This window comes from Trematomus bernacchii, unplaced genomic scaffold (assembly GCF_902827165.1).
Source record: "Trematomus bernacchii unplaced genomic scaffold, fTreBer1.1, whole genome shotgun sequence".
Taxonomy (NCBI): domain Eukaryota; kingdom Metazoa; phylum Chordata; class Actinopteri; order Perciformes; family Nototheniidae; genus Trematomus; species Trematomus bernacchii.
Genome location: NW_022987899.1, coordinates 311,011 through 336,634, shown reverse-complemented (window position 1 = coordinate 336,634; position 25,624 = coordinate 311,011). Strand labels below are relative to the sequence as shown.

At 40.8% G+C, this 25,624-nt stretch overlaps 1 protein-coding gene across 1 annotated transcript; it reads right to left on the bottom strand.

Moving 5' to 3' along the window:
• Window positions 1–2,236: 2,236 nt before the first annotated feature.
• On the bottom strand, window positions 2,237–6,829 carry LOC117470043 (retinol-binding protein 2-like). Its single transcript, XM_034114566.1, has 4 exons — window positions 6,685–6,829; window positions 4,636–4,814; window positions 4,417–4,518; window positions 2,237–2,372 (listed from the first exon to the last, which is right to left on the bottom strand). The coding sequence occupies exons 1-4, from the start codon at window positions 6,755–6,757 to the stop codon at window positions 2,319–2,321; spliced, it is 408 nt and encodes a 135-aa protein (XP_033970457.1). The 5' UTR covers window positions 6,758–6,829; the 3' UTR covers window positions 2,237–2,318.
• Between the last annotated feature and the right edge of the window lie 18,795 nt (window positions 6,830–25,624).

The following is a 25,624-nucleotide window of genomic DNA, read 5'->3' as shown; positions in this document are numbered from 1 at the left end:
CTTGAGGCCTTTTTTCAGGTTAGCAGTGTATGGTGACCAATGCATCATCCAGTAAAGTATGGTCAAAAGTGAAAAGCAAAGCTATGGCTTCATGAATTAACATTTTGTTATTAAAAATAGGAAAAATGACAACATGTCATGTAAAAAGGGGTCCCTTGTAGTTATAAAAACCCACACAGAATTATTGCCACCATTTCCCCTCAGATTTATGGAGCGTTTTTCAGCAAAAAATGTAAAATGAACCCGTCTCACCTGAATCGAACCTGAGTTTAAAGCAGATAATAGAAAACAAAATGTAGTTGAAAGTTAAACAACAGTGAAAACTGGGATAATAAGTGTCAGTGGGACAGAAACATGACTTATTGATCCGTGTCTCCTGGATCTGTAAAAAAGTAAAGGTTTGCTAGCACGTTGCTTGATTATAATAATGTCTGTCCATATTTGGAAACTTAAAGGTCCCATGTCATGGCCATTTCCACTGATCATAATTCCATTGTTGAGGTATATTAAAATAGATTTATATTGTGCAATTTTCCAAAATCACATTGGTTTCTCATACAGCATCTCTGTATAGTATGTGTATTCACTCCTAAACAGCTTGTTGGAGCTTCTGCCCCCCCCCCCTCCCTATGAGCCCAGTGGCCGTCTGCGAGACAGCGAGACACAGCCCGAAACACACACACCCGCAGCCTGGCTGGGAGTTTGTGTGTGTGCTCACACACCGACTCAAAGCCTCGCCGCGTCCCGCCGTCTCAGGGAGGAGAAATCGGCGGAGCTGCAGCTGAGAAAAGATTGAGTGTGTGTGTGAGAGGAAGTGGATGTGTGAAGAAGTGGATTGGTCCATTTGGAGCAATCCACAGACTTAACGTAACGGCTCCGCGGACGTAACATAACGGCTCCACGGATTGGTCCATTTGGGTATGGGCACGTCACTTACCCAGGAAGAAAAAGAGAACTCTCCAACGAGGCATTCTGGGGCAGCATAGACAAGTCTTTTCTGTGTTAGAGTTTTACTCGCTACAGGGTGTACTTTGAGGGTTTGTGACTCTGCAGACCGTTTACATGCAGAAAACCTTCATAACATACAAGGGGGTAATAACCGGAAAAGCATGACATGGGCCCTTTAAGTTCGGTCTTTATTTTCTCGTGTTCGACTTCTGCTACGATTTAATCTTTATTCTTTATGTAGGAATCATTCAGTAAGTCCCTCTATCACCTGCAGCTTTTTCAAAATGCAGCCGCAGAACTCCTCACTGGTTCCAGAGAGAGAGAGAGACATTTTAGATTTAGATTTCTTAAGATTTCTCAGTTGTTTTTTAAGCACTGCATGGACTGGCTGTTGTCCACTACACGACCTCCTGACCCCTTTGTTTTCATATTAGAAAACACTTTCAGTATAAAGCTCAGCAGGCACGTGCACACATAGACATCAAAGTGGGCTTGAGCCCCTGCCAGAGAAAGTGCCCTTTTTTATTTATTTTTAATAAATGAATATATATCTACTGCTGTTTGCACACAGTTTCCCTTTCCAAAAATATATTGATTGAATACAAAATAAAAACATCAGGTCGGGAGATTAGACTGTGAAGTTCCGTAGCTCTCCCTCCCCCCCTCCCTCCCCCCCTCCCTCCAAGTCTCCTGCACAGCAGTGCGGACATCGGCAGTCACTTCAGACAGACAGGTAGCAGCACCTCCCACTTTATGCCGGCTTTTCTTGGTTTATTTTGAAGGTGAGTGGTGATGAACAAATTACTAAACTGCCAGTGCCTCGAGTTTACAGCTAATTAGCTAAAAGACAATAACAAATATAGTTAACTTAGGTAGGCTACTAGCTAATGGATAAGTTAGCTGAAGGTTTAGCTAAGGTAATGTATCATGGGCATACAGGCTAATGTACTGTACTTAAGGGGAGACACTTAAAGTGAATACAGTAAAATGTGTATCTAATAACGTCATCACAATCGCCACATTGATATGCAGATTAGGCGTTAACTAGGCCTAATTAAAATGCGCTAATTTGCATGCTGTGCACCTCCCTGCAGCTCAGTTATAAATGGTAGGCTACATACATGTATTGGCCTACTGTCTAATCACTTTCCAGAGTGACATTTCTGTGCTTAAAATGGGAAAATTCAGCATAAAAGATAATGTATTACTTCTGTGACAATAAAAAGTCCGACCTTAATGGAAACACAACCTGCTCTTATTATGATTTTCTTTAAATGAAAAAAAAAAGTACAGGGGTTTCAAGTCAGTTTATTACATAATGACATTAAAAATATGCAGAAATATGTAACACAGGACAGATAGGGTTCTTCTTATTGGCTCTTCTTAAACACTTGGTGGCAGACTTTGTCGAGCACGTGGATTTCCTGAAAGAGAAAAGACCTTTAGACTGTGAGTTCAACATGATGCAACAAATGTCTCTTAATCACATAATCAGGCAGATTACTGACATGTGTTATAGATAGCGCTTCAATATCTCGTTTATTGTCATTGCGATAATGTAAATCTATCTAATCTAATCTGTTTGGTGTTTGGCTCCAAACACCAAACAGATCATTGCAGCATCCCATAATCCCCTCTGTTTTAGCCCTGTTTCAAAAGTGCTGATTCTCTGTCTGTTACTTTAGATGAAAATAAGGAGCACTCCCCACGCCCCTCTGAGAGATATTTGGTTAAAAAGAACACAATAGGCGCGTTCACACCAAGTACTTTGCCGTATTTAGTGCCGGCACTCAGTGCCCCGGCGCTTATTACCCCAGGGCATTTAGTACAGATCGCGTTCACACCGGAGTACTTTTCCCTGAGGGAAGATTACGCAAATGAGCCGCTGACGTCACTTCGTCTTCTTCTGCTTTGGGTTTACTGGCAGGCCGCAAACAACTTCACGGCGTATACTGCCACCCGGAGTTCCCGGCCGGAAGTCCCCGGAGTTGGGGACTGGCTTCAGTAGAAGCTGCTGGGACTCCCAGCAGCTTCTACTGAAGCCTTCAGAGTAAATCACCAGAACGCCGACACTTCCTCATCTCCACCGTTTTATTATGTGTTGCCATAAGTTAGTCTCTCTTTGTTTGTGCACTCGGCGAATGCTAATGCTAATAATGCTAATGCCAGGATAATAAAATGGCGGCTCTACAAAACATTTCAGAGTTGTACGGGGCGTGGTTTGCAATTCGCCCAGCCAATCAGAACTGGGGCACTTTTTTCCCCCAGGAAAGTACCATCTCTCAGCAGGCACTAAAAATGGGGGTAAAAGTTCCCGAGATGAAGTGCTCTTTTTGGTGTGAACGCGACATAAGGGGTACTAACGGAACTAAACGCGAAAAGTACGGTGAAAAGTACTCCGGTGTGAACGCGGCTAATGGTGCTCTAGGAGGAGATTCAGGTGATAAGGTGGGGGGGGGGGGGTTACCTTGGTTGATGATTGGCTAATGGTTACACAAGCCAAAAAATCTTTATGACATCACAAAGTGGCCAAAATCTGATCAGCTCATTTTCAGACAGGTTTTTATATAAATGGATCAGAACTAGGGTTGCAAAGGGGCGGAAAGTTTCCGGTAAATTTCCGGAAAGTTTCCGGAAAGTTTCCATGGGAAGTTAAGCTGGGGAATTTTGGAAATATTCGATGCAAAATTAAACAAAAAAACATGACATTTCAACAGATTTATTTTAGAATTTATTTTTTTGTAAGTAGAACAGAACAAGTTTTAATTATTTTATTGAACAATTATTTGTGTCATTGAAGAACGAAAACAGGAATGTTGACATGCAAATCTTCCTTCAAGCAATCCTCTGCATTTTTGCTAAACCCTTTCAGTCAACAGGCTCTTCCTGGGCCTCATCAACATCCAACTCTGAGTCTTCCTCTTCAGTGTCACTGTCCAGCCTTGTTGAGGATGGCTCTGTGTCAGGCTCAAAGAGCCTTAGGTTTGCCCGAATGCCAACCAGTTTTTCCACTCTCACATTTGTGAGCCTGTTGCGAACCTTTGTGTGGTCTCAATAGCCATGCAGTAAGCAGTGTGCTATGGCATGGATATTCAAGTGTACTTGAATGGCATCTGTTTGTTTTAGTCAAGATTATGCTAAAATATACTTTCCCCAACTATATTTAAGTTCCCTATGAAGAGCCAACCTTCAATTTAGAAAATTCCCAGTTAATTCCCGTTAATTCCCGTGGAAAGTTTCCATCTTTGAAAATAAAATGTGCATCCCTAATTAGGACAAAAAGAGAGAGAATCTTTTTTCCTGAAACTTCCAGAATCTCTTTACACAGAGGGGACACGTGTTGATGTAGAAAAGACATGAACAAGTGGATTTTGCACAATAGGTGACCTTTAAGAAAACATTTAATTTCCTGGCAAATCTGCAAAACTTTTACAACTTTTCTCTTATTTATGTCACTTTTTTTCTCACCAGGTGTAGCACATCTCCCTCGAACCAGTGCTTCCAGCCCCGATTTGCTTTCTCGCCCTTCTGAACACACACCAGCTTGTCCCCATCCCAGGTAACCGTTGTCTTTATAACCACAAAAACACACATAGTGGTTATTACTCAAATGTAGTGTTTTACAAGTGATGTCAAATATTCTACGGAAGCACTTTGGTGTAAAAAAAAACAAGAAAATAGTCCTACCATGACCTTCCGGTTGTCCAGGCCCTTTGTTTGCTCCTCGAACTCCTCCCCCACGGTGAAGTTGACCTCGTAGTTCCTGAAGGTGCTCAGAGTCTTCGTCTCAAACTTGTCTCCGTTCTGCACGATCACCTTGGTCTGGTGCAGGTGGGACGCTATCTTTCTGGTGGCAAAGTCAATGTCTGTGAGCACAGGAGTGAATGTCAGCGTTAGAAGAGAGAACCAGTCAGCAAGTATTGTACTCAAGTATGATTTTGACATTCTTGTACTTTACTTGAGCATTTCCATTTCATTATACTTAATTATTTTTACTTTACTACGTGTATTTTGAAACTTTAGTTACTTATATTAAGATTTTGCATTAAAAACATGTGTGAAGAGGCAAAGGAGGGTATAAAGCTTTAAAAAAAAAAGGAGGGGGCTGAGCTCATGCGGGAGATTCTACCGGCAGATACTGCGGTGATGAAACGCCATATCATGGATTATCAAGGATTATTTCTGAAACAGTATGGAGCTCAGAGTGTTAGCGACGCTAATGTAAACATGCACTGACCATATTACGTCCAAAACAGTCGGGCATTTTTTCTGATAGCAACGTTTCTGATAGTGCCGTGGGTGTAAAGCCAGCCTACATTTCCGATATTACGTCATATCGGACGCAAATCTGGATCAGCTCCGTTGTAGCCCCGTTTTAGAGATTTGGGTACGGAGGAAAAGAGAGAGGGTTTTATTTTCTGACGCTGCGTGAGTTCCCCGACACACCGGGGACACATATTTATGTATAGGTCATAAAAAAGTGCATTTTGCATGATAGGTCCCCTTTAAGTGAGAATTAAAATGTAGGACCTTTATATCTAAAAACACGATATGCTAAGATGCAGTACTGTGCGACTGATCTACTGTTTTTTTTTTACATATTTCTTAAATTGGATTAACATTGACAAAAATTACAAACCTAACAATATTCTATCATATGTGAAAAGAGCCATCCTGCAAATCAAATGACCTTGGATACTAAAAGTACATTTTGTAGATAATTCTTTTGAATTTCTACAGTAATATTTTCAATCCAAGGGTTTTATCTGTAATGACGTTTTTTAAGATAATAGTGTTTCCAATTTTACTAAAATAAAGGATTTGAGAACTTCTTACACCACTGTCAGTCAGTCAGTTTGGTGAATAGTTAATAATCTTTCTGTACACTGACACACAAAAGCACACATCCACTGCCACACATGTGACACTCCAGGCGGCTTATTAGGATTCTTCTTCTATGGTTTTTCTGACAGTCTCATTTACACTTTAAAATATGACCTTACTCCGAGTCAAATGAGTTCCTCCTCCTCGCTCGACATCGCGCTCTTAGCACCACCCGCCACATCACTCAGATATTCATATCCCATTTGCCTAAACGTGAAAATTCAATTTCGTGCCATCACTCATACAGACGAGGCCCCTATATTTACCCATCTAAATAATATTTTTGACCAATTTCCATAAGGATGTAATTTTCCCATCCGTTCCATGGAAATGAGGTGGAGGCCTTCAGGATTTCCTGGATTTCGTGTGAGCTGAGTAGCCGGGATGTTTTATGAATTGCAGATATAGTCGTGAATAATTAACGTTTTTCGGGGCCTGATCAACGACGCTGGCCAAAAAAGGGCTCTGTCTTCCTCAGTTTTTTAAAATTACGAGCTGGCCTGCTGCCTGATCCAGGGTCGGATCCTGTCTTACCATTCGGCGGATCAGGAGTATGCAGAAAGGGCTGAATCAATATTTATTTGGCGCTGTAACAGACAGCAGCGGCTCTCAGAATGGAGGTTAACTTGTCCTGACAGCAGCTCAATGAGGAGATGAAGCAGTGCCACAGAATTCCTCTACTTTCCTCCTCTCTCTCTCACTCTTTCTGTCACGCAAACATCCTGCTCATTCCTCCCTCTCTACTTGGCTGCATATTTAAAGACAACCTGCTAATTGACTCCTGTTTTTAATGAGAGGGTTACAAGCCAAAGCCTCTCCTTCTATACCGTAATAATTAAAAGTGGAGCTCACCGATGGCCTTCATGATGTCCTCGAAGTTGTCGTTGCTCACCATCTCCCATCGTCCATTATAGTCTGCAGGCATTTTTGATCCGTTTGATGAGTGGAGATATCAGTTAACCGTACGCTTGTCAGACTAAGAGACACAGTTAAATCCCAACCCCTTTATATGTATCGGCAAATGTGTGTGTGTTTGTGTGTGTGTGGACATAAAGTACAGGGTCCAACTGATAACTCCATCATTGTGTGTAGAGTATGATAACAAGTCCAAGTTTGCACCGTGCATTGTAAACCTGCTGCTGCGCTTAATATTCATCCTTCATATTACATTATTACATGGCTTAGTTGAATACTCGATTCTGATTGGTCAATTCAGAACACGTGACACGTTGTTAATCCAGAACAGACAGATCACTGTCAAGGATTTATTGACCGTTGTTAAGGACGCTTATTACATGGTTTAGTTGAATACTCGATTCTGATTGGTCAATTCAGAACACGTGACACGTTGTTAATCCAGAACAGACAGACTGTTGTTAAGGATGCTTACATATGCAGAAAGAAGTTCGGTCGATTTAACTGTATAGAGTTTGGCCGAAAAGCAAACTGCATGCAAACTGCAAACTGGGACAAGAAAAACAGCGGAGAAGTAACGGGGCAGAAACCCTCCTTTTTACACAACGGTCCAGACATAGACATCAAACGGCGACACATATTCAGTTGCCAGTTACTTTGGCATTAGGGCAGGGATATCTAGATACTTTCCAAGGTTTGACATAATGAATTGTGCTACTTTTAAAGTAAGCAGCGATGTTTTCAAATCTGTAATCAAAAAGTCATATCGTTACTTTGTTGAGAATGTGGCCATGTAATAAGCGGGATAATGTGCAGCGACTTGGTCATTATGGGGAAAAGAACATCCGACAGGCTGATCAGGAGCCCGATGCGTAGCCGTTGTTAAGGACGCTTATTACATGGTTTAGTTGAATACTCGATTCTGATTGGTCACTTCAGAACACGTGACACGTTGTTAATCCAGAACAGACAGACTGCTGTCAAGGATTTATTGACCGTTGTTAAGGATGCTTACATCTGCAGAAAGAAGTTCGGTCGATTTAACTGCATACAGTTTGGCCGAAAAGCAAAGTGCATGCAGTTTGCTTTGAAAACTGGGACAAGAAAAACAGCGGAGAAGTAACGGGGCAGAAACCCTCCTTTTTACGCAACGGTCCAGACATAGACATCAAACGGCGACACATATTCAGTGTGCAGTTACTTTGACATTAGGGCAGGGATATCTAGATACTTTCCAAGGTTTGACATAATGAATTGTGCTACTTTTAAAGCAAGCAGCGATGTTTTCAAATCTGTAATCAAAAAGCTCCTCAAAAACGCTATCGAAGCAGTTCCTGCCGTTGCTACGTTAGTTCAAACATTAACAACGGACAATTTTTCTTAGCGGATGCATGTAATTTTAAATAAATAATAGCGTACTATTTTTTAAATCAATAAAAACATTTCCTAAATCGATAAAAGCATTTCAATTAATATTGGGAGTCATACCGTTACTTTGTTGAGAATGTGGCCATGTAAGATCTACATGTGACCATGGCTTCGCGTGTTCTTTTCCCCATAATGGCCGCGTCGCTGCACATTATCCCTTACTTAATATACCTCCTGTGTCTGTGCACTAAGTGTGTGCACACAGACTTGGATGCACTTAAAGAGCCTGCTGCACTTTTCCATTTCCCCTCTAATGTGTGCGAATGGAGGGAAGATGGAGCCTGGAAAGAGACGAGCGCTGATTACCTCAAATGCCTGCACCTTAATTCATTCCTTGTGTCTTTTTTAGTGTCTGCAGTGGAAATATCCCTCTCCGGTTTCATATCAAAGCAACAAAGTTCAAGGGAGTACAGTTTGGTTGAAGCAAATGTATCTCCACAGCAGTATTTACCCAAAGTTAGACATTAAAAAGTGTATTTTTTCAGAAATGTCCCTCAAGAGTTTTGACTACAAGGTCTTTTTAAGAATCAATGCAAGATAAAACACCTTTATCAGCTGGAGCTTTACCTTATCACAATCCGAGCATGTGCACATCAATTATTGTTAAACTGCTTAGTGTGGGATTATGCAAAGTTGCAGGTGGGTTTATATCGAGGTTACCACAACCACAGTTCATTATGAAATGTGAAATATATCTTGCATTGCTTTCTGATACCTCTATGCTCTTTAGTTTCAACAGAGGCTGTCTCTCAGCAGCCATAATCAATACAGTTAGCTTTCAAAGAGCACAGTAACACATGCTGTATCCATGGTGCAACTACAGCGCTATTTCAAACAGTTTCACCTATGTGGAGGTGAGATGCATGTGGAGGGTCAAAGGTGAGGTGGGCGGTGTGTGTTATAGTTTATCAGCTGTGATAAGATGCATCGGTTTGATGCAAGAGGCATTTATCTCTCTCCGGCAGGCAGATTGTAAAGTCTAATTGAACTCTATGCTGGGTTTAGAGATGGGTATAATATATAACTGAAAAGATTAAAGGTCCCATGTCATGGCCATTTCTACTGATCATATTTCCATTGTTGAGGTCTACTGCAATAGATTTAAATTGTGCAATTTTCCAAATTCACATTGGTTTCTCATACAGCATCTCTGTATAGTATGTGTATTCACTCTCTGTCCTACACGGCTTGTTGGAGCTCCAGCCCCCCCCTCCCTGTGAGCCCAGTGTGCTCTGATTGGTCGGGACGTTGTGAGGCTCCGAGGAGTGGACAGGTTTCCGTGTCGGCGATACAGAGAGAACAAGCGAAACTCATCCTGAGCACACACAAACACTCACAGCCGAAGTAAAAACAATAAGTGTGGCTTGATATTGAGTAAGAAAAAGGTTTATAACGCTGTGAGAATGGGTCTGCGGAGAGCATTTCTCCACCATCCCAACTCGTCTATTACCAGCGTTCAGGGAGCTCTATGCAAGTCAATGGGGACTCCCTGTTATACCCCTTTCACACCAAAGCTTTTCCCCTTCTAGCTCCGTGCTAGAGCTTTTCTGGTTCAGAACCGGTTCTTCGGTTTAGCGCCGGCTCTTTTCACACCGCTCAGAGCCCGACTGGTGCTGCCGCTGCTGCGTCATGACGTCACAGTTTACGTCGCTGAGTTTCTCCCCAACGGAGCTCACCTCACAACAACAACGGGCCGGGGACTGCGTTGCTTTTAATCATACGAAGCCAGATTAAATTAAATAACGACTTCTCCAACCTTATACTTTTCTCCAGAGTGCCGTGGTTCATTGTTTATTAATGTGTTTCAGCGGCATTTACCGACCGCTGCAGTGCTGGCTGCTCTTCCACGGGAGTTTATTCTCCCGTTAGCTCCGGGTTAGCTCACATGGCTCTAAAGTATTCACTGTCTGACTGTCACACAAACAGCTGATACATATCTCCAGTTCCCCTTAAGGGAATGTGTGTCAGTCTGAATTGACGCTGTTTGGCATCACAACGCTGTTATGAAAGTTTCTCTGGTATAACATGGGTGATGTTAGCATAGCAACCGAAGCTAAACTGACTACTTGCTACGCCGTTTTCTACAGGCACTTTTTACCGGCGTATTTTTCATTATGATTCTACTTGTGATAGTCGGACATGACAACCTGTGCAGCCCATGTCTTGATTCCATCCGATAGCTGCTATAATAACAAACAAAACGTCTGCCTGCTCTCCACAATGATCAATAACAGCGAACGGATGGTCAAAGTAAGGTACAAATAAACAGAATCACACGAAGCCTGGTTAGTGTTGCCTGACTTTATAAAGTTTTTTTTTTACAAGTGTGTGGTTGCGTTCTAGTCACTTTGCTCAGCGCTACTGCTGGTTACAACTTTTATTTGCCGTACTCGCCTTAACTGTTATCTCAGGTTAATCTCGCCCCCCTCCGACGTAAGCGTGACGTATGCGGTTCTTGCTTCTAGACGGACAACTTTTTGGTGCTCGAAACGAACCGGATTCCGGAGCTTAGAGGCTGCTCCGCTGCGGTGTGAACAGGAAAATCCGGTGCTTTTCAAGCTCCAGCTCCGAACCGGCCCCGAAACACCGTTGGTGTGAATGGGGTATTAGTTAGCCAAGGGATCCTGGTGTGTGAGGTGCTCCGCGGATTGGTCCATTTGGGCCAATCCGGTCATTTGTTGTTGATTTGGGTGTTCACACGTCACAGAACCCAGGAAGCAAACAATGGAAAAAGAGAAATCTCCAGCAAGGCGTTTTGGGGCTGTTACGAACTCAGGAACTCAGGGTATAGGACCCAATTGCACGACCCAGGAGACAGAGGTAAATTATTTGTAAGATACTTTATTTTCAAAAAGATGAACAGAAATAAACACTATCAAATCTCTAGATGAGATGACAAAAAGTGAACAAAGGAAAATCGCTCACGTAGTGAGGAACAAAAACATATTGGTATCAAGGAGAGCATAGATCTGACCTAGGCATGAGACAAGACGAACTGACGAAGAACACATGGGAGACAGAGGAATTTAAACACAGGATAACAAGACACAGGTGGAAACAATCAGGGGCGGGGCTGGTGCTGATGAGCACGGGAGACACACAAGAGGTGGATAATCAGGAAACCTGGAATGACAGGTAAATGGTGAGTGACAAAACAACCATAAAACAACATAAAAATGAAACTCTCTTAACATTTCTGTCGGTGCACAACTGGGGCAGCATAGACAGGTCTTTTCTGTGTTAGAGTTTTACTTGCTACAGGGTGTACTTTGAGGGTTTGTGACTCTGCAGACTGTTTACATGCAGAAAAACCTTCATAACACAAGGGGACGGGGAATAACCAGAAAAGCATGACATGGGACCTTTAAGTAGTAAAAAAGTTCTACAACTTAATATTTGGAGTTCATGTGACATTTTCTGAGTTTTCACGCTACTTTAACTAGTTTTTTATTTACCCCGACTATTTTGTGGATTGAGCACCACTTGAAAGTATTAGTCATTTAAATGTTCTTCTTTCTTTTGTTTATGCGTCTGATGTCAACAGCTGACAGGAAAGCATCACAAACGCCTGCAGTAAGGTGGATCTACCTCTAATTTCCATCGGTTGATGTATTAAAGATCTGAAAACATAGACTTGTAAGTGCATCAATTTAAAGGAACTAAAGCGATCAGTTTTGTTCTGCTACTTGTTCAGGTTAGCAGATGTATGGTGACCAATGCATCATCCAGTAAAGTATGGTCAGAAGTGAAAAGCAAAGTTATGGAGGACGTGCAAGCAAACATTTACTTGCAGATCCTGGAGACATGGATCAATAACTCATGTTTCTGTCCCACTGACAAATATTAGCCGAGTTTTCACTGTTGTTCAACTTTCAACTACATTTAGTTTTCTATTATCTGCTTTAAACTCAGGTTCGATTCAGGTGAGACGGTTCATTTGATATTTTTTGCTGAAAAATGCTCCATAAATCTGAGGGAATATGGTGGCAATAATTCTGTGTGGGTTGTTATAACTACAAGGGACCTCTTTTTACATGGTATGATGTCATTTTTCCTATTTTTAATAACAAAATGTTAATTCATGAAGCCATAACAAATGTTTCAGGTGATCATTAAGGTGAATGTTTTGAGGTCATTGTTCTGTTTTCTGTTCATTCAGATTCCTGCAAGAGACCAGAAACTCAAGTAATGCAATTTGACAACAATAACTTCAAGCACAATTACATAAATACATAGCATTAAGGCCATTATCTTCATTACTTAAAGGGGACCTATCATGCAAAATGCACTTTTGTACGTCTTTTATACATGAATATGTGTCCCCGGTGTTCCAGGGAACTCACCAAGTGTCAGAAAACACAACCCTCTCTATTTTCCTCCATACCCAAATCTCTAAAAAAGGGGCTGCAACTGATCTGATAAAAACTGATCCAGATTTGAACACTGTCCTGACGTCAGGACGGTGGCGCTACGGCTATTGGGCCAACTCCACCAATCAGGAGGAGACAGCCACGGCCATTGCCGTTCGAAAGCGCTGGAGACGCTGTAGTACATATGCCAGGCCTGTAGGTGGTGCTGTTCTCACTGAATCTGCCCTTGCAGAGCAGAGCTAAAAAAAAGTGCAAATTGAGCGAAATGAGGCATGGCTAAAATGCATGATCTGTTTGGTATTTTGAAAACAGAAACGTATAAATATGCCTTATATAGGTATGGCCCTACACTATATTATTCAAATATTGCATGATAGGTCCACTTTAATTAATACTACATCAGCACAAAGGTAACAACAGTTTATAACATGTGTGTTTGTTTTGTATTCAGTGGGTATGCTGAACGAGATGATCCTTCGTCATTTCAAACTTATTTTCAGAAGAACACCAAAGTCTAATGTCTGAATTAGCTTCTTGCTTTGAGAATGGATTATTCAATGATTGTCAAAATAGCACCACTTCAGATTATTCCACATTTGTGTTTTTGTGTCTTTCTCTTTTATTTCCTCTGGTTTTAAGACGGGGCTCACTTGGAAAAAAGGGATGTCATGTTTAAACTCATTATAGTGTGTAGGGTTTTTTCTTATGTTACAAGTCTTCTGTATATCAAATCTGAGCAAACCACACACAATACAACTGATTTAAGATGTTAAACTCCTGGTAAATAATACCTAAATGAGCCTTTTGCCAAAACGTTAACTCTGACTGTTGCTTTATCTAGTCACCAATATTTTTATTAAATTACATTATTAAATTTCATTATTATTATTATTATTATTATTATTATTATTATTATTATTATTATTATTATTATTATTATTATTATTATTATTATTATTATTATTTTTGTATTTAATTTGTTATTGTCCAAGGTGCATTTTAATTAACTGTCAATTATAACAAAGGATTAAATCGTTATTCAAAATAAATTAGATTAGGTAGATTACATATAAATAGTCAATTAAAGACTTAATAACAAATCTATTGAATATTCTATTTGTATATCTACATGACCAAAAAGGACTTTACCCCACCTATATGCACATTTATTTCTAAATAATATGTCAATTTTTCTTCTTAAGACTCTCCTCAACTCAGCTTGGCTTTTCTGTTCCTTTCACCACACAGGGGCAATGTTGCTACGTATAAGCCACTATCATACCTTGAGCTCTGTGCAGAAATAGTACCACATGTTATACTGTGATCAAAGTTAGGATGACACAGAGCCATCTGCCAGCCGAGTTCTTTGGTAGTTGCTTTGGTCAGGTGAATTTGAAGGAATTTGTTAGCTGTAGGAAGAGGTTTAGGAGAGGCAATAACTGCCTCACAGTCAGCACCAACACCAAGAGACGATTTGGATTTGAAACAGCACTTAATGATTAAGAAAACAGCAAGTAGTCCTATATGTAAGACAGCCTGCATCCATTACACATGCATGAAACATGTCTGCATGCTGTGGCACACGTAAAGCACATCTCATAGACTTATGCAAATGCAATTAGGGTATTTTTAATAATGCATGACAGCGGATTCATTTTAATTCTGCCTAATTCACACCTAATGGCACTTCCTGCACCCAATAACCTTGGAGGCACACACACACACACACACACAATCAGCACCTACTGACACTGTGCATTTTGTCTGTGAATTCATCATACATGTCTGCATGCCGATGTGTTTCACATTTCTGCACCGCCTGGCTGCAATTCACACCTTGCAGCTTATCTCCCCCTGTACACGAGCAGATGTGTATGTTGATACGCACAGCATCTCGTTATAGACACACATGATATGTAGTGGGCGGTGATTCATCCTGCACTTCTGTTCCCCCTGTCCCTCTGAGAGTTGAGTTTTCCTCCCTGTATCTCAGCCTAATCTTTAAGATGTAGTGCATTGTGCTTGCATGCTGTGTCACTCCCCGCAATACAGTCCCAATATCCTGTGTGATTCAATTCAATTTGCTTCATTAGCATGGCATTCAAAGCCGTGCATTACTAAGCCTTTACATCCCCATGCAGCACCCCGAGCGCCCCTTCATCTCTCCCATCTCTTCCTCCTCCCCGTTGTTTCACAACATCAAAGGTTAGATTAATCACAATCCTTAGAGAAGACAAATGATTGAGAGTAGTCTGCTCTTTGTTATGAAACCCTCGTCGTGGATTTCCGCGCAGAGTAGATATATTTGTAATGTATTTTCATCCCACCCATGGACTCTAATAGCGGAGCGTCGTGCTGTGTCCCTTTGATGTCCCAGAGAGAATTGAGAGGGCCCCATTGTTCCCACACAATTGAATGACTTTTACTTTTATCCTCCTCATGGAAGCCTTTCTGAAAGGAAAAGAAGCACAGCAGTGATGCTATACATGCGTCAGAACAAGATAAAAAAAGTACACCATGTTAAAGAACACTGCATATACAGAAGGAACGAATGCCTACACATACACAGACACAATCGAATACCAAACAATACAGACGCTTATCGTTGGAATTCTGTATAATACCTATTGACATGCCTGTGTAAACACCTGAACTGTATTTATCCAAGTTTCTTGATAAAACTACAATACTTTATTTAAGTAGATCATGATGACACAATCATTGACCTTCGTCCAATAGCATTTTTTACAGAATAGAGCTTGAAGCATCATAATAAAAACTCTATGAAACCTCTGTTCACAGACTGTTAGCAGCTAACAGCTAACTGCCGATTTCAACTACTTCCCAAGTCCCTTGGGCATTGAAGCACATTTTGTAGTGGCCAATTGGGGGTACTACACATCTTGTTACAGTCTTGTGATGTCAATGGGCCCAAAGATACTTTTCCCCATTAAATTACACTGGGAAAGTGACATCTTTAAATATGCTAAAATGTTTTTTGGGAGGTAAAACTTCTTCACAGTCTGAGCACTTGAATAGACCTTATTTGAATAATAAGATCCTACAATTTGTAAAATGTGCTAAAAGCTATATCCAGGGTTATTTTCGCTCCTCCATTCAGTGAGCAGGAACCTGAAGTGACATGTAGGTTTAAGATGTGGGGGTGGGGCTTAATGAAGGGAGGCGGGGTTTAAGGAAATTGCAACGCCGGAGAATCCAGGAAGGATTTGGGTACTTTTGTTCTGGTCGAGCTATTTTAGTTTCTAGGAGGAATGAATGGGGCTGTAGTTTAATATATATATATATATTTTTTATTACATTCATGATTCCAACACAGATTTGTAGTTCACAATGTAGCATTATCAGGGGAAAAATGCATTGATAGTTAAATTAATGGATCCCACAAATGTTTCTCTTCCCCCCCCCGGGACTATGGGACATTTTAAGTCCTGAAACCTGCTGTTCTCTTGCACAATTAGTAATGATACCTTAACATTTCAGAACATCTGTACCAGTTATCATGACATCCCTACAGATACACACTCAGGAAACTGCATCTCCCTACTCAAAAACCTTTCAGACAGCAGAGAAAAAGCTACATAAGTGCCAATCCATTTGCTTCTATGCACTCACAAATAGCGTGCAGTCCTTTTGAGAGCAGAACAGTACATAATAAGTCCGTAGGTTGGGGACAGCCTTGATGTCAAGAGATGCTGCCTCTTCAGTTGACTCAGACACATTAGCCGCGTTCACACCGGAGTACTTTTCACCGTACTTTTCGCGTTTAGTTCCGTTAATACCCCTTATGTCGCGTTCACACCAAAAATCGTACTTAATCTCGGGATCAGTCAGGGCGAGGTACCTGTGGGGACATGTTCTGTGTCAAGGTCACGCTGTACAGTAGGTGTGTGCTGCCTGGTCTTGCAAAAGGAAAAAAAATAAGCTTGTCCTGTGCATTTGTAACCTGTCCATGAATGTATGCATGTACCTTAGGTGCTTTCCTGTGGTTGCTTGTCCGTTTATGCATGCTAAATGCAGTGCCGTGCCTGACCATCATCACTCTCCCGCTTCGAGCCCACTCTCCTCCCCACTTTGCCGGAGGATAAATCAAATCCCATGTTCCACCTCTGCGTGTGACATCCCGTCCCCTGAGGCGAAATCTTGCAATCCTGACCTCTACCGTGTGGTGCCTCCTTACCCCCCAAAAAAGGTCTCGTCCAGATAATCATAGCAAGAAAACATAGCTGTAACGAGACTCTGTAGACTCTTTTGAATGTCATCTGAAGACATTCCTGTTTGGGCAGGCGTTTGGGGTAACATGTGTGCTTTTATTCTATGTTCTTATTGTGTTTTTCACAATGTATTGTGTTTTTAGCACTTCTTAACACGTGGCTTGTGTGGTCATTTAATCTTTTACGATTCATATGATGTTTTAATGTTTTGTCATGTCTGGGAAAAGCACTTTATAAATACATTTTACTTTACTTAAAGGAGCACGACTCCTGACTTTTGTGTGTTTTATTTTTATTTAGTTTTTAAGATATATCTGTTGTAATTTATTGTCGTTTACTGTGTTTGTAGTAATTCCGTTTTTATTACATGTACAGCACTTTGGCTCGACCAAAAATCGCTTTTAAATGTGCTATATAAATAAAACCTGATTTGATTTGATTTGATTTACTTGACTGCGAAAAACGGTATTTCAAATGGTATTTCAAATGTTCTGTATGTATAACACATGTAGAATTCTTGACAATAAAGCTGACTTGACTTTTGACTTTGACTAATTGCATCCAGATAATCATAGCAAAACAACATACTGTACAATCTAACTTTCATCCCTGAGGAAAGTTGAGCAGAGAGGGGGAAGGAGGGGGATGACAATGCTACATATTTCATGTTTTCCTCTTGGTAATTCTGTACGGTCGGAACGAGACCTCGTTTTCCCGCAGAAACATGAGACTGTGGGACTGATTGAGGGAAGCTCTGTGTTTCTCTCAATTTTTTGTTGCTTCTCTGCTCCAAAATAGGGCTTGATGGTGTTGCATAATGCATGGGGCTTCCTGTGTGGAGCTGGAAAGGGCTGCTGGTCCTGGGGGATCAGCCGGGGGAAAAGGGTGTCCAGATTCGTATTCTGCCGGAGTGGGCCGGGCACATCAAATACAGGAGATGGAGGAAACAGATTACTTTGCCCTGTACTCACTCCTGGGTTTTTGTGTTAGTGTTACGCATTGGCTGTGCTTGATCATTCTGTTTTTCTTATACATTAGAGGCTCAAGACAAACAATACAGAACAGAATGAGGTCTTATTTAGTCTAATTATTTTTTTACTCTGTGTATCTTTATATCTTCCAATGCGTACAGGATTTTTATAGAGACGTTGTTTTGGAAACACAGGCCACACAGATGTTCAGACGTAATTCAGGATTATTTGGTCAGTCTGTTTGATGTGTTCTTTATCGAGACAACAACTTTTACACCTGAGTCAAATTAAGAAACTCTTGTGATATTTATTTACTTCATCTCAAGGTCAGAGTTTGGCAGTTGCACGTCTACATGAAGGAGACACCATCAGTATGTTGTGTATGGATGTGCGTGTTATTTTTTTAATATATTTTTTAATGAATGACCTTCCAGTTCAAAATCCTCCCCTTAAGCTTGATATGAGTGAACTGTACTATGCTTTTTGAAGTTTTCCCTTCATGTTAATGGTCTAAAAGAGCTCAAATCCCCAGATTCTCTCCGGACTAAGGGGCGGGACATCTTTAAGTGGTTCACCAATCACAACAGAGCCGGCCAGCTAACCAATCAGAGCAGACTGGGCTCTGGTTTCAGACAGAGGGTGAAAAGAGGTGCTGCAGCACAGGCAGTATGAGAAAAATAAAGAGCTTTTTGAACATTAAAGCATGGAGACAGTAGAGACAATACATACTAATATGAACCTAAAAATGAGTAGAATAGGTCCCCTTTAAAGTGCTTTTATACATGCAAGTTCACCCAGGTTCGGCCATCTGCTCCACGAAACGAACATTCACACATTTGGCCACTGGGAGCAACTTTTTGCCCAAGGATACCTCGACATGTTGACTGCAGGGGCTGGGGATCGAACCCTCAACCTCGACCACTCCACCCCACAGCCACAGTCTATTAATCGTCTCTGCCTGTGCTTGATCTCCTGCTGTTATGTTGCACATCATTATCACATGTATTCATCAGGGTTATCTCAGCATGGAGACAACCAGAAATGTAATTTGATGTGTTTCCACAGGATTTCCAACAAATACTTAATAAAACATTGGTATCGTTCTGTCTTTGTTCCTGCTGTCAAACTCGAGCACACTGGTTGTGCAGGTTTTGGCGAGGCGTGGAGAGGAAGGAGAGGAGCTGTGGGACTGGAGCCTGTTCTGCTGAGGCAGTCGGCTGCCAGTCCATCTGGTAGAGATGGAGAGCGCTCCAGTTGTCACAAACATTCTGCATCTCTGCCTGAGCCCTCTGACAAACACTGAGGAAGGAGGGGTGGAAAACAAGATAATGAGTGGAAAAATACGTGATGTAATCAATCAACGTTATTCATGCAACACTTTTCATACACTAAAGGCAACACAATGTGCTTCACAAAAAAAAAAAAAATTATAAAATTTGAAGTTGAAACATTGAAAAATAGAAAATTGAAAGAATAACTAATAGAATTTTTTTTTTATAATACTTTTTTTTTTAATGTAAAAATAATGATAATGTCTAAAATACAATACTACCTATCCCATTCAAGGTAAGAAATACCAAGTAACACACTTTGTGATTGATAAAAACACATAAAACCAATAGAAGTCAATAAACACAGGACTGAATAAAAAAATAAATACAAAATAAATACAAAATAAATACAAAATAAATACAAAATAAATACAAAATAAACATAAATAAAATAATAATAACAAAAATGAATAAATAAATATAAATTTGAAAGCCATATTTAAAAAGAAAGCAAGAGACAGAAGTAAAAGGCCGAACGAAAGAAAGCTTAACGGTGAGTTGTTCCTTCCTCACTGTAGGCTCGTGATGCGAGGCGTGGGAGTAGAATGAGAGAAAACTTCGGCCCAGGTTCGCGTCTAATTTCTCTTAGTTATTTGGCCTTTCCGATGGTGAAGCTTTCAATCTCGGAAGCCTTCGGGGGGGGTCCAGATTATCTCTTTCGTTTGGAGAAAATGAGCTGAGCTGGAGGCTACATTACCTCCCCGCCTTATGTGAGCTCATCCCACACCGCCATTAGCTCGATAAAGCCATTTGGAGATGCACAGTGGAGTGCCTGCGTGTTCATCAGCGAGTGCCTGGCATTCCTTCAGTCAATTATCAGCAGAACTGTCTCTGTGTGATCATCCACGCCTCGGGCTCAGGATGGCTATACGAGGGACATTTTGATGGAGTTTTTGAGTAGAGATTTCAAACTACTATTCTGTCATCACTGCTCCATACTCACATTTCAGCTTGAGTGATACAGTGCATTATTTAAATGAGCTGCTACTTACATACAGCATGTGCTTAGGTTAAAGAAAGTGTGTTTAAAGAGTCCTCTCCTGCTGATGTTCAGGTTCATATCAGTATGTAGTGTCTCTACTGTGACATGTCTCTGTGCTTTAATGTTCAAAAAGCTCTTTATTTTTCTCATACTGCCTGTGCTGCAGCACCTCTTTTCACCCTCTGTCTGAAACCAGAGCCCAGTCTGCTCTGATTGGTTAGCTGGCCGGCTCGGTTTTGATTGGTCAACAACTTAGAGATGTCTCGCCCCTTAGTCCGGAGAGAATTATGGGATTTTTAGTTCTTTTAGACCATTAACATGAAGGGAAAACTTAAAACAGTTTACTCATTTCGAGCTTATGGGGAGGATTTTGAACTGGAAGGTCGTTCATTAAAAAATATATTAAAAAAATAACGCGCACATCCATACAAAACATACTAATGGTGTCTCCTTCATGTAGACGTGCAACTGCCAAACTCTGACCTTGAGATGAAGTAAATACATCTCACAAGAGTTTCGTAATTTGGCTTGGGTGTAAAAGTTGTTGTCTCGATAAAAGCAGAAGGCGACAAAGAACACATCAGACAGACTGACAAAATAATCCTGAATCAATCAATCAATCAATCAATCAATCAATGTTTATTTATATAGCCCAATATCACAAATGTTACATTTGTCTCAGTGGACTTCACAGTTTGTACAGAATTAAGCCTGAAAATCACGTACGATGTGTTGGAGCGCTAGCCAATGGAGGCGTTTCAGGCCGGCGGGATTTTATCCTTTGCAGACCATTTACATGCACTAAAACCAATATAACACACTGCAGGGAAGGGAAAACCCCCAAAAGCACAATAGGGCCTCTTTAACGGCTTGCCTCCCAGGAAGAAAACCCAGATTCAGTTTTTAAAAACAGTTAGCTTGTTTTCTATTTTACGTCTTGTTTAATGGAAAATCAATCAGATTTAAAAGCAGGCATTGTAAACACACATCAATAAAGACACGTCCATTTATCTTTGGCACAACTATATGTTCTCATTTGTCTCCCAAAATGTAATAATCAAGATTTAATTCCTTGACATTTATTGGATGGCAACATTTTAATTATGAAGTCCCAGAGTCCCAGCAGTTCAAAGTGACACATGTATCAATAGGTGCTTTCACACCGGAGTACTTTTCCCCCCGAACTAGGCCGGTAGGGGATGGAGATTTGGTTTCACACCAAAAAGGATCTGGAACTAGTCACTAGTTCGCGCTAACCTTTTCACCCCCAGATCCGGCAGTGGCTCAGTCAGTAGGGGGCTTGGACTGTGAGCCGTAAGGTCGCCGGTTCAAGTCCCCGAACAGACCTAAATATGGAGTGTGGACTGCTACTTGGAGAGGTCCCAGTTCACCTCCTGGGCCCTGCCGTGGTGCCCTTGAGTAAGGCACCGGACTATAGTCCCTGCTAGATAGGTGGTACTTTCCTGAGAAGGAAATGGTTCGTGGGTGTGTTGGCCAGACTAACAATATCTGATTGGCTGGGCGAATTGCAAACCACGCCCCCTTAAAACTCAGAAGAAGAAGAAGAAGAAGAAGAAGTGACGTCAGCGGCTTCATTTGCCTAATCCTCCCTCAGGGACTTATTCCGGTGAGAACGGGATCTACTAGGACCGTTCGAGGGACTAAAGAGTTCGGGGGGAACAAGTACCGGGGACAAGTACCGGTTAAGTACTTGGTGTGAAAGCGGCTATTGGGAAAGAAGGAGGAAGAAAGAGCAACTTGTGTGAATTTGTGTTTAGAGCACGGCCTAATAATTGTGGGCTAAAACAAGTCGTGGTCTCCTGGAAAATACATTTATATACCTCTGATTAGCAAAAGAAAATGCGTTTAGGCGGCGTAATGCCACCTGGCTTTCATCACTGTTACACAACATAATTAATGATAACTACACAAATAAATCTTGTTGGCAGCCATAGAGAAGGAGAAGCGGTGTGAGCGACGCTCTAATGACAGTCAAGGTCTTTTGAGCTGAATTATAAATGTCTCTTTTGATTTATCAGTTTATTTTCTATGCATTGCATGTTGTTTTTATATGCAGTCACACAGTTGCTATGTCTTATTGTTTGCTGAGTATAATATATTGTTATTATTATATTGCCTTCACCTGTTTCTATATAATGAATCTATCTATATGTATATTCAATATGTTAATTACTTCTTTGTCATATCTGTGTCTTGCCAAACATGGGATCTCAAGACGCCACTATTGTCTAGATATATAGAATATTTCTCATATATCTATTTACAGTATCTTGGCATAAATAAAGCATGCAAAAAAAGAGAAAAGAACCGAAAAAAACCTGAAATAAAATACAATCCCAAATGAGCTGTCAAAATATAAAATTAAAAACAATTAAATCTCTACACATTTTCTTGGAAGAGAGTTTTCTTCTTCTTCTATGACTTCTTAAGATAACGTTTAACATGTGAGCAGCCATGTCAGAGTTTGTGCGTCATCTCTACAAAATCAATATCTCTGTTATGTGTTTACTCCAAAGGGAGCCAGCTAGGTGACTGTTGTATTTCAAAGTGTTTCTTTGTATTTTATTCCATTTTCTATTGAATAGCTTGACATTAGAAAGGTCACTTTATAGCATACAGTTTTATGTTCAGGAGGCATTATAGGATAAAGAGTCTATTCTCTCTAGGACTTATTGAATGGGTAGATTTTATTTCTATATTTATTTTTAAAGAATGACCTTCCAATTGATAAAGCGCCACTTGTTATGCAAGTAATGTATCTCCTTATTTCATTGTTTATCTACAGTAGTTGAATACATGTTGGTTCTACTAGAACAGGGGTCTCCAACCTTTCTTCTTCATCATATTATTATGGCCCACATAGTAAGTACATCACCTTAATCACCACAAGCAGCTTATGGCACATGTGTGAAATAAGTGGCATTCACTCTTGTTCACAGTTAGTGAGATGACTGGCACTGCATGGAGTCCACCATAGAGGTGTATGCTGGACCCACTTAGGTTCACTCTAATAGAGTCATTTAAATGTTCATCAGTCAGTCTTGTTCTGTATTTAGATTTCATTCATGTCAGAAAAAGCTGCTTCACAAAGGTATGTAGAACAGAACCAAATAAAGCAGACATTTTCAGTGCTGCTTGGTGATGTTCTTATAGTTTTCTGGGTCTACAAGGCTCCAGAAATGTTGTGAGTTTTGCCGAGACTTAAGCTGAACATGATTTTGGAGATTTATAACCTCCATCTCCGTCTCCACAGGATTGTCACTGAACAGTTCAGCCATTTTTTTCTTCTTCTTCTTCGTCTTGACATTAAATTATAAACCATAATAAATCAAGTCTATAGGTCTAGCCTCCCTATATCTGTGTGTGAAATTGTTCCATCCTCAAAAACAAAAAGCTAAAGCTTCTGCAGTCTCGCTGCAGCTTCTAGCAACGGTCTTCTGTTAAAAAAAGACACTGAATGTCCTGAATGTGGCATCACACACATGACTTAAGTCTGAACACAACAGACAACAGGAGTATTTACAACAGCATATACAAACCAAAATACTGCATGTGGGTGCACACTTACATAAATCCCATGAATGTATGAGATTAAGTTAGCTTCATCATATCTCAATCAGTGATTAAGTGAATAATAACGTTTCTACCAGGTTACTATCAGCCTGTCACTCATTATTTTCAGGAGGGGGCGGGGTTTGGAGGAACGGAGAGGAGACGGTGATCGCAGAAGCTGTTTCCTCCTGCCTTCACAAACTTTACACAAGTATTTATCAACTAAAAATAGCAAGAGGACATTCATACTCTGCAATCCAATTCATGTTGATACAATCTCAAAGCAGAGGACACATGTTTGATCCTAAATATCTTGGTGTCTTCTTTTCTAAGGTCACATTGTCCTTTTGTCATACATATACTACACTTAGGCAAAACTGCTTTATTGTAGCATTTGATATTGAGGTTATCTAAAAGTAACTGAAACAAATCAGGTATTACATTTATATGTTCATATTCAGATTAGGTTACTGATTACATTTTTTTTACAGGTAACCTGTCATTTTAACTAATTTCTTTTTTAAAGTAACCCTCCTAACCCAACACTATTTTACTGAACTCATCCCCTGATTTCACAGTAGAAGGAGCAAGATAACTGCTCCAACATGGGGGGTGTGTGTGTGTGTGTGTGTGTGTGTGTGTGTGTCCGTTACAGTTTATTGGATCCATATCCTGTCCTCCCTGTGCAGCATGTACACAGCGTAACGATCTGCCACTCTGTAGCTGGTTCCAGCCTATCTTCTGGCGGTGACACACTCATATGGATGATCTACTGTACCTCGGCCCTCCAGCCACACAACACACACACACACACACACACACACACACACACACACACACACACACACACACACACACACACACACACACACACACACACACACACACACACACACACACACACACACACACACACACACACACACACACACACACACTTGATACATTGGACTACCTCCACAGGCTACAGAGGCCCAATGTGATAAGCATTGATCGCGGTGTTCGGCTCATATCACTAAGAAACGCACTCTGGATCCGTGTCGTTGTTTCCAAATGCTCTCCCGGGTTATAACACTAAAGGGTCAGTCCACTACAAAACCACAGAGATAAATCCTCACCGCCACAATTGGCCGGCGCAGGCATTGTTTGTCATGGTGCTGCAGCTACGCCTCTATAATACCCTTCATACCATCTGGAATGATTCCAGGTCTTAAAATAGTGTCAGGGACTTGGAAGAAGGTAAGAGAAAAGGAAACGAAGGGGAAGACATGAGAGAATATGAAAGGGAGGAAAAATGACTGTGGTAGTGCTGGTAAAGAGGGCTCCTATTAGGGCAGCAGAGGGAGAAATATTGGCCCGTGTAGCCCCGTACCATTTGTCCTCGTCAGGATCTTAAATAGAATCAGGATCAATTATTCATAGGGTCTATAACTGGCAATAAATGTTAGCCGAGACGGAGCAGCCGCGGCCAGGGAGAGACAGAGAAGTGGGGTTAGAAGCAGTTTTAAAGTTTAAAAGTCTGGACAGAACAGCTGCATAATCAATTATAATTTAAACCCAGAAGTGACATATAAAAGCCTTTTTTTGCTGGTTCGATGTGCCACTTTAGCCGTGTTGTAATGTGTAAGAACACAAAGCAGCCACGCACCGAGCAGAACAACAACAACATAAAGTCAGCTCAGCATGAATAATACAGAGGGAGCTGAGCACCGCACACATGCCTCCAAACACTTCATCTATAATGAGTTCTGAGGTGTATAGAAACACATGTTCTCAGCAAATTGCATGTAAATGACTGACTGACTGAATAACTAACTAACTAACTAACTAACTAACTAACTAACTAACTAACTAACCAACTAACTAACTAACTAACTAAATAAATAAATAACGTAATGAATAAATAACTTACAAACCAACCAACTAACTAACTAATTGAATAACTGACTGACTGAATGACTATCTAAACTAACTAACTAACTAAATAAAT

Bases quoted from the DNA above. Each gene is read 5' to 3' on its own strand.
- LOC117470043 (XM_034114566.1), bottom strand. From the start codon at position 6,757: ATGCCTGCAGACTATAATGGACGATGGGAGATGGTGAGCAACGACAAC. The intron at 4,519-4,635 runs GTAGGACTATTT...GTGGTTATAAAG, and splicing joins TGGACAACCGGAAGGTCATG to ACAACGGTTACCTGGGATGG. The intron at 2,373-4,416 runs GTGAGAAAAAAA...TTTCTCTTTCAG, and splicing joins AGGGAGATGTGCTACACCTG to GAAATCCACGTGCTCGACAA.